This window comes from Schistocerca gregaria, chromosome 11 (genome assembly GCF_023897955.1).
Source record: "Schistocerca gregaria isolate iqSchGreg1 chromosome 11, iqSchGreg1.2, whole genome shotgun sequence".
NCBI classification, from domain to species: Eukaryota; Metazoa; Arthropoda; class Insecta; order Orthoptera; family Acrididae; genus Schistocerca; species Schistocerca gregaria.
In genome coordinates this window covers 67,967,545-67,977,680 of record NC_064930.1, presented here as the reverse complement: position 1 = coordinate 67,977,680, position 10,136 = coordinate 67,967,545, and the positions used below count along the sequence as shown (strand labels likewise).

At 40.7% G+C, this 10,136-nt stretch overlaps 1 protein-coding gene across 5 annotated transcripts in view; it reads right to left on the bottom strand.

The window, feature by feature from the left end:
* Nucleotides 1-8,176: 8,176 nt before the first annotated feature.
* The window catches only part of LOC126295208 (histone acetyltransferase KAT2A), a 298,502-nt gene continuing 296,542 nt past the window's right edge, over nt 8,177-10,136 (bottom strand). For all 5 annotated transcript variants that reach the window (XM_049987541.1, XM_049987542.1, XM_049987543.1 and 2 more), the window contains one exon: nt 8,177-10,114. In XM_049987541.1, coding sequence (XP_049843498.1) covers nt 9,921-10,114 — 194 coding nt within the window. In that variant the 3' untranslated portion in view covers nt 8,177-9,920. The remainder of the gene's footprint in view (nt 10,115-10,136) is intronic.

Sequence of the window (10,136 nt, the reverse complement as noted above, 5' to 3'; positions counted from 1 at the left end):
CAAAAACAATTACAGAACTCAAAATAAACATTTCTAACATGCTCATGACTACATTTGCTTTAGAATGTACGGCATGGAATGGATTATTGTCTGTGTCACTGAGAGGAGTGAAACAGAAGATTATGTTCTTTGGTGAGTGGTGCAACTGACAGTAACTGAAATACACACTTTGCAATAACAACTATTGATTTATTGACATGAACTATTCTAAATACAAGTTCTTGAGGACAAATGTCCACACAACTTGATAAAAATTGAAATGGTGATCCCTGACAATGTCTAACAGGTGCTCACCAGGGCGAAGTCCATGAATGTCACAGTGGCAAGGAGCAGGGAGGATAAATAATGTCACAGTCACATGAGACTGTGAGCTCATGGGCAGTTGACATGCAGATCCTGCAAAGTGGTAAGCTTTGGAGTGACTGACATAAAGGAACTGTTTTTTAAAAGTTATATATTTTCAAATTGTTTACAAAACAACCTTACCCCTTCAAAATACTCTCCATTACAAATACTACATTTGTTCCACCAATGCTTCCACGGTTTGAAACATTTTTTGTAGTCATCTTTAGAAATGGCTGACAGCTCCTCATCTGTTTTTTCTTGACTTCTTCAGTGTTGTCAAATCGGTGTCCTTTCATGCCCCTTTTCATGCGAGGAATAAGAAAAAGTTACATGGATCCAGGTCAGGTGAGTAAGGTGCGTGGGGCAGCAGAACTGTGCCATTTTAGCCAAAAACTGTTTAACGGAGATGGCTGTTTGTGCAGGTGCATTGTCGTGGTGGGAGAATTAGTCTCCCGTCTTCCACAAATTGGGTCTTTTTTGACAAACACTGTTGCTCCACCTTCTTAAAACTTCAAATAACAGGTTTGATTGATGGCCTGATCTGGGGGAACAAACTCTGAATGAACAAGCCCTTGGAATCAAATAAGCATTGTTTCAATGTTCGATTTGACTTGACAACATTTTTTTGGACGGCGATGATGATGATGATGATGATATCTTCCATTGGCTTGGCTATTGTTTTGTTTCGGTGTCATAATCATAGTACTGTGACCTTTGATAGAATACCTGGATCGATTTCAAGCATTGTTTCAAAGCACAACATGTTTCAACTCATGCTCCTTTTGACTGTCAGTCAGAAACCGAGAAACAAACTTGGCAGCAACCCTTTTCATTCCCAAGTCATCTGTTAAAATTCGCTGAACTGAGCTCCGAGATAACCCACTAATCTCTGACAGTTGACCAATTGTCTGTTGACAGTCTGTGAGCACAAGCTCTCGAATTGTTCCAATATTTTCATCGATTCAGGCAGCTGATGGACATCCAGAACGAGGTTTGTCATTGTTCAACATGTCGCCATTTTTAAAGAGAGCAAACCACTCGTACACTTGACCTTTTCCCCTAGCATCACCTTGGCAAGCTATTTTGAAGATTAAAACAGTTTAAACAGCATTTTTACCGAATAGAAAACAAAATTTTACAACTGCATGTCGTTCACTTGAACTTGCCATCATAAAAAACGAAACAAGAACAAAACAGTGCTAGCAAAAAACAATCATTGCAGATGAACAGAACAGGCAAGGTTGACAACACAGGTGGCTCTGAACCGGCAGTGAGTTGTACTACACACTCCTAGCGGCAGAAATACATACTACACAAGCTCCGCCCATGGACATGTTATTCCGGTTCTTTGGGTACCTCCTCATTGTCATATGGTGCTAATGGCAAGGATGAGACAACACCTTGTGGTGGGCAGTAGCAGCAGGTGTTGGGTCCATATTGTAACTCATGACAGCTGTTGGTTGTTTGGATCTGAGATTGTAAGGTCGTCAATAGTTGGACACATGACCTAATCCGTGGAAGACTAAAAACGCAGTTTCATGTGGACAGGTGACTGCAAATATATGCCTGCGAGTGCAGCGCTGTGTACCGGCATGGCTTGCACCATCAGATCCTGTGGGATCTGCAGGATGCACAGTGGTACACAACTCAGCGATTCTTCTACAGACAAACAACCTCTGAGGTGAGGCAGGGCTATACCAGGCCTGTGAAGCACATACAAGGTATGATCAAAATTAGCAGGATTTTTGTTTTTCTTGAAGTATCTTTATGTATTTATCAACATCAACTTTGTTCCTTTCAAAGTAATCCCCTCAGGTATAACACTCTTGTGCCAGTGCTTTTTCCAATTTCAGAAGCACTTCTGGAGCTCATTTTTCATTATGGTGTTCAGCTGCTTCAGTGTTTCTGTTTTTAGCTTATCATCAATGGTAGCAAAACGATATCCTTTCACGGTTCTCTTCAGCCTTGGGAATAGAAAGAAGTCACAGGGAGCCATGTCCAGTGAATACAGTGGCTGAGGCAACATAAAGGTTTTGCTTCCACAAACAAGCACTGAAGCGTGAACCACAGCATTATCACGATACAATTTCCACGCCTGGTTTTGCCACAATTTTGGTCATTTTCTTCGGACTGCTTTACGTGAACAGCTCAGAACTTTGAGGTAGTAGTCCTTATTGACAGTACAGCCATAAGGCAGGAACTCATGATGTACTGTCCCATTGTGATTAAAAAGCAGTGAGAAGAACCTTCACATGTGATCTAATTTGTCAAATTTTTTCAGTCTTGGCTCTCCAGGCAGTAGCCAGTGGGGCAACTGGGCTTTGGTTTCAACATCATATGTGTAGATCCATGTTTCATCACCTGTTGTTAACCTTCTTTAGAAGTTTTTATCTTTGTCAACTTCATCCAGAAATTCCTGAATGATGTCTGTGCAGTGTCATTTTTGGTCGAAAGTCAACAATTTTGGCACAAACTTTGCTGCTACTCGTTTCATTATACTCAAAACTTCCAAAAAATTGCTTGGCATGAGCCAAAGGATATGCAGACCTCATCAGCAACATCTCTGATGGTGGTTCGATGATTTTCCAGGACCATTTCCTGTTCTTCTTCCACATTGTCATCAGCAATTAGTGTGCTAGAGCATGAACAGTGGTCATCATCTTCAACATCTTCTAGACCCTCTCTGAAACATTTATATCACTCACACATTCTTGTCTTAATTGAAGTAGATTCACCAAAGGCTACATGCAACATTTAAAATGTGGGGCTGCACTTTATTTCATTTTTCAAGCAAAATTTAATGCATTTGCTTTGATCCAGGCTTTTTGTGAGTATAAACGCGCTGAGCACTCGAAAACACGTATAACCGTTTTGATTGTCAACAATAAGCTAAATATTCAAAATAGTTGAAAATGAACACACACATCAGGAACATGTGTATCAACAAGATTTTAAAAAACACGGATGTATAAACCCTGTGGAATTAAAGAATCTCTGTCACTTTTTGATCGCACCTCATAGCTTCCTTTGATGTACCGACAACTGAAGGAACGGTGTAGCACAGTCAGCTGAAAAGTGATTTAATGCATTCAGGTATTATTTGATGGTCACTTTGAAATTAAGCTGTATTTTGTGCATACACCACAAAGGACACCTATGAAGTATTTAAAAATGAATTTTCTATTATGAGGTTCATTCAAATGAAACCTGGTCAGTGCATTTACCTTTGCCTTACACGTAACGTGGCTCCACTTAACTGCGGGTATGGTGGCACCATCTATTGGTAGAGAGTGACACAAGCACACAGTTTGATGTTGCACTGCACCAGTGTGGTTTCATGCCGAAGAGAAGGTTGTCACACAAGTTATCTTCGACTACCGATGAACATGCAGGTGAGTAAGCAGGAACAATGAGGAGTGATTCAATTTTTAGCAGTGGGGGGATTTGGAGGGTGTGAAATCTATCAAAGGATGAAAGTAGTGTACAGTGACTAGAGTCGTCCAAGTGTTGTTGAATTGCACAAATGATTCCTCGAGGGGCGCTTGTCAATGGAAGACGATGCTTCTCCCGGTCAAGCTCAGTATGTCATCACACCGAAAATGGTTGCGCAAGTGAGCATTCCCCTCTTTTTTACTTCCAATGATTATTCAATTGGCTTCCCTCTGATCACGATATTGTTTCAAGTTCAATTTTTCAGGTTCTGATGCGTAACTGATAATTATTCAACTGGCTTCACTTGTCAATGTCTTCTCTTATCAATTTTTCAGTTTCTGATGCGTAACTGATAATTATTCAATTGGCTTTACTTGGTACTCATTTGGACATGGATTCACAACGGACGACGAAGTGTGTGACTGCGTCCAGGCCTGGATCCAACAGCAGCCTACTGGCTTCTTCTAGAATTGAATTGACTGGCTAATGTCACAATTGGATAAATGTGCCAACAGTTTTGGTGACTGTTTTTGAGTATGTGTACTGTGTATAACTACATTTTTGAGTTAATAAAATCATTACCGTTACTTTACACTAGTGATTGGGTTTCATTTGAGCGCCCCTTTATACATTTGCAGTGGTCCTGTTGCCTCCATTTTTAAGACTCTGCTGAAATATTAATTTCAGATCAGAAGAATGGAAATCGAACTGTTGTTGAGACATGTTAAAATCTTTTTATCGATAAATTTGGAGGGGAAAAAAAATGTTTCTGTTCACTGCTAAAAATATCTGTACCACCATCCAGCTTAATGGTTCAGAGAATGCAGTACGTGGGAGACTGGTATGAATGTGTGGGAGAGTTGTCTAGGAGAAATAGCATCCATTACTGGCAGTTGTTTGTGGAAAGCAACACAATACAGAACATTGTAATGGTCAGTCATTGCATTATATTTATTCAGCACTGACCAATTCTTAACAGCACAAGGAGTATCATGGTTAACATTGATGTTTTTCAAAGACTGCTACATGGTTGTTTCTACGAGGGCCAGTAATACTTTTTTTTTTTTTTTTTTTTTTTTAAAGAATATATTGTGATTGGAAATCGGTGATCTATGGTTCACCTGAGATTGACTAAAATTTTATTGAAATTTCGCCCTCTGAATTGGAGGCCATCTCTATACATATGAATTTGGGTCCCCTGCTCACTTCCTTCTGTATATTTGAGGTAACCCCAGGAATTGCAGTAGGAATTTTTAGATGTTTTTCAGTGATAGGTAGGTCAATTTAGGAAGAAGGTGTGTGTACATAAATTATAATTTTTTGAGCAAATTGGCTGAACTATGATGAACTGCCACTGTGAGAATGATGCCATTGCCATCCATGTTTGGCATAACACTGTCAGTTTGGACGTGACTTAATGTATTCAGGTATTATTTGTTTGGGGAAGTATGAAATTAAGTTACATTTTGTGTGCAGCACTCAATAACCTAATGTGCACGAATCGAAATGTAGCAGTATTGCTCGTAAACGTGAGTGGATTTGTGACTTTCTTAAAGGAGGCAACAGACATGCGTATGATCTTGAAACCATAAAAATAAAGGATGGAATGGCACTCAGAAACTCCTAGTGAATGACTACAGAAAATTTTGAAGACTTCTACAAGGGGTCGGGAGATACATTTCGCAAGAGGACAACAATTTTAGAACGTCAGTTTCTGCTCCCGTCACTTTTGGAATTGCCATTCACACTCATAATTGACTGCAAACAATGGGCAGTGAGTAACTTAACCCAAGCAATCACTTGACAACAGTTGCATAGCGATAACATTAGTAATCCTAAATCTATGGTTTTTAACTTATTATGCAAAATAAAAAAAATAATTCTTAAAAACTACTTCAGTAAGGGAAGTGCCTTTGATTTGTTTACATAAAGAAAGTTCTTCAGCAGTGAAGCAGGTGACTCAGCTTTCAGCTGAAAATTCATATCCTGGTTCCTGGGGTTACCTCAAATATACAGAAGGAAGTGAGCAGCAGACTCGAATTCATATGTATAGACATTGCCTCCAATTCAGAGAGCGAAATTTCAATAAAAATTTTAGTCTATCTCAGGTGAACCGTAGATCACTGATTTCTAATCACAATGTATTCTCCAAAAATAGTATTACTAACACTGCACCTGGTAGAAACAACCATGTAGCTTAAATCGAACTTAAATGCTGAAATGATTCTTTGTACGGGCGCGTGAATAAAAAAATGTGGCAGTGGGACTGAAAAAATCAATCAGTGTAAGATTTACAAGAGCAGTGCTGTCACAGGCTACACATCTAGATGAGGCAGGTTTCTTTCTGTTTCATTTTCTTTTATCTGTGGCCTTTGGACATGATACACTCAGCCAGCCTCTAATGCAGGATATGCTACAAATTCAAAGACATATCTAACCTAATACCGCCCCCCCCCCCCCCCCCCCGCGCACTCTCTCTCTCTCTCTCTCTCTCTCTCTCTCTCTCTCTCTCTCTCTCTCTCTCTCTCTCTCCAGCACGCACACACACACAATCCAATATTTGGCAACAGCATTCACCAGTTCGCAACAATATCCAGAACATAACATGAAGTAAAGGACTGTTCATTTCCTAATTCTGCGCAAATGAAATTTCAAGTGGCAGTAAGTGGGAAACAGCTCTACAACCATAACATAAAGAAGTACACTATGTGATCAAAAGTATCCGGACACCTGGTTGAAAATGACTTACAAGTTTGTGGCACAATGCATCGGTAATGCTGGAATTCAATATGGTGTTGGCCTATCCTTAGTCTTGATGACACCTTCCACTCTCACAGGCATACATTCAGTCAAGAGCTGGAAGGTTTCTTGGGGAATGGCAGCTCTTTCTTGACGGAGTGCTGCACTGAGGAGAGGTATCGATGTCGGTCGGTGAGGCCTGGCACTAAGTCAGCGTTCCAGAACATCCCAAAGCTGTTCTGTAGGATTCAGGTCAGGACTCTGTTAGGGCAGTCCATTACAGGGATGTTTTTATTGTGTAACCACTCCACCACAGGCCGTGTATTATGAGCAGGTGCTCGATTGTGTTGAAAGGTGCAATCGCCATCCCTGAATTGCTCTTCAACAGTGGAAAGCAAGAAGGTGCTTAAAACATCAATGTAGGCATGTGATGTGAGAGTGCCATGCAAAGCAACAAGGGGTGCAAGCCACCTGCATAAAAAACACAACCACATCATACGACCACCGCCTCCGAATTTTGCTGTTTGCACTACACGCGCTGGCAGATGACGTTCATTGAGCATTTGCCATACCCACACCCTGCCATCGGATTGCCACATTGTGTACCGTGATTCGACACTCCACACAATATTTTTCCACTGTTCAATCATCCAATGTTTACACTGCTTAAACCGAGTGAGGTGTTTGGCATTTACCAGCGTGATGTGTGCATTATGAGCCGCTCGACCATGAAATCCAAGTTCTCTCACCTCCCGCCTAACTGTCATAGTAGTACCAGTGGATCCTGATGCAGTTTGTAAATCCTGTGTGATGGTCTGGATAGATGTCAGCCTATCACACATTACGACCCTCTTCAACTGTTGGTGGTCTCTGTCAGTCAACAGACGAGATCGGCCTGTACTCTTTTTGTGCTGTACGTGTCCCTTCATGTTTCCATTTCACTATCACATTGGAAACCATGGATCTAGGGATATTTATGAGTGTGGAAATCTCACGCACAGACGTATGACACAAGTGACACCCAATCACCTGACCATGTTTGAAGTCCGCGAGTTCCGTGGAGCACTCCATTCTGATCTCTAATGATGTCTAATGACTACTGAGGTCACTGATATGGACCTGGCAGGACAATGCACCTAATATGAAAAACGTATGTTTTTTCATATCTGGATACTTTTGATCACATTGTGTATATGAAAAAATTGTAAGTAGAAATTTAAACTATCATTACACCATGGAAAATCAAAAAGTGTTAGAACTGTTACAACCTCAATTTACAACATCGAATATGTATGACAAAATAATATACACCAAATATGTAAATATTTCAAGCCACTGATGATGTATTTCAAATAATAAAGGTGAAACATGTGTGGCACAAAATGATCATTTTATTCAGTTGGAATTAGATGGACCAAAAGTAACAAGTATAAGCATAAAACTAATTTTTTTTTTCACAATATTAATGCATGCTTCTTAGAGGAGTAGATTATAGTCACCCTCCCTGTACTATTTATAAATTATTGACATACATCATTTTTCTGTAATTGAACCCAGAAAGTTATTGTATGAATGTGCCCTCAATGCAAAACAAATTATATCTGTCTTTGAGGAATAAAATAAATAAATCTACATAATGTGGTAAGTGAATCAATCAATCAACAGTTGAACATTTCTCTTTATTGGCTTCACAAACAATGGACAAGACATACATGACTACAGAAAATATTACACCCATTGTTTACATTATAAGCCAGTGAGCTAAACAAAGAATCCATAAATGGTGTCAGCACTCTGCTTTCTTTAAAAACAACACACAGGTACACTTAAGTGACAGAGCTGTCATAGATATGGCAACAATATAAATATTCCACACTATCAGAAGACAAAGAATTGTGCATATTCTTTTATTTGGAACGGACGTGCCACGTTCGAGTTTAGAGTGAAGAGCTCATAGTGAAAGTCGCCTACTTACAAGACAAGCTGTTAATATTTCTCTATACAAGACAGAAACACAGGGGCCTTATAATTAAGAAATGCAATAAAAGTTTACACCACACTTTGTTAATAGATGGCTTTCCCTAAATATTTCATCAGGAATCAGACTTTACACTCTGACCATCTAAATTACAATGTGTCTATCATAATATGACTTCTTTTAGGGTTTGAAGAAAATAAATACCAACAGCCATAATTTTATTATTTATTTTATTGGACTTCCAATTTCTGTGCCTCATTTATACCATCTTCAGGTCATCATACACATTGCTAGACAAGTTATATAAACATACTTGCCGTTATAGGGATCACTAATTTCAACTAGCTTCCATAGATTTCTGAAACTTCTCTGTAGACGTGGACTCCCCACACCTCAGACATCAGTAGTGTGCCAAGTCCACATCTACGGAGAAGTGTCGGAAAACTATGGAAGCCAGTTGAAATTAGTGATTCTTATAGTAGTGTGGATGTTTAGGTGGCTTGTCTAGTTGTGGGTAAAGGGACCTGCAGATGATGCCACTGAAGTAGTCAATAAACTAATCCAAAAGATTATGGCTTTCAATATTTAATTTCTTCAAGTCTCTGACAAGCTGCTTCCCCATTCACTTTATACGAGATGGAACTACAGGATCTTTTAAGGTTACCTTTATATTATTAAGTAGCCTAATTTCTGTGATATCATGTTTGTGAGAAACCTTGAAGCTACCTTATTCGAAAAGACGTGCCCAGTGCTGAAATAACACATTTGCCACACTTTGGAACTACCGAGTTTACACTAAACTGAAGGCTGCTGATAAATAATGCTTGTATCTTTTACAGTTTGCCAGAACTGAGTCACTATTATGAAAGATTACAAGATGTATGTAAACCTATTTAGCACTCAGTTGGTAGTTACAAACACATCACAAATATTCAGCTACTGCCAAAGTTTGAACTGCAGCTGAAATACACAGTACGCAAATCTACACTCGTAACAATTTAAGTTCCACATTCAGATCCAGAGACAATTGGATATATGTCGGTGTAATGGCAACACTGCTAATGATTGCCACCAATGTATTTAAACGGCATCTTGGGGAGAAGGGAGGGGGGGGGGGGCAGGAGACAGCCTAAATGCATTGTCATTAGAGATGTGTCACCCCCATCCGGGAACCACTTCCAGCATTTCGGTTACCCCACACGCACACTCGTGGCACCCCACAATCGGAAGTTCCCCGACGCGTGCACTCGCTGTCCCTTCACGAACGGCTGTTCCACCGCATTCGCGCACTTCAAGTTCTCGCTGCCGCGGCAGCCGACCCGGACTCGTGAGTGACCTGTCGTAGAATCGGATAGGTGTCCAGCACTCCGGCACTCGGCGTCCGTCACGACCTTCACTCGGCGGCTGGCGAGCCGCAGGGCCGCTCCTATTTGTCCCACAGGCCGAGCTCACGCATGCGCGTCTGGAAGTACTTCTCGAGGGCGTTGGCGCACCGGTAGTACTCCGTGTCCGGGCTGTTGTAGAGCCGGCAGTTGGTGAAGATGCGTGTCATGTCCGCCACGAACAGGTGCCGCGTCGTATAGTACCTCGCCTTCAGCCGGTCCCCCATCGTCTTCAAGTCTGTGACGAAAAGAGGGAAAGA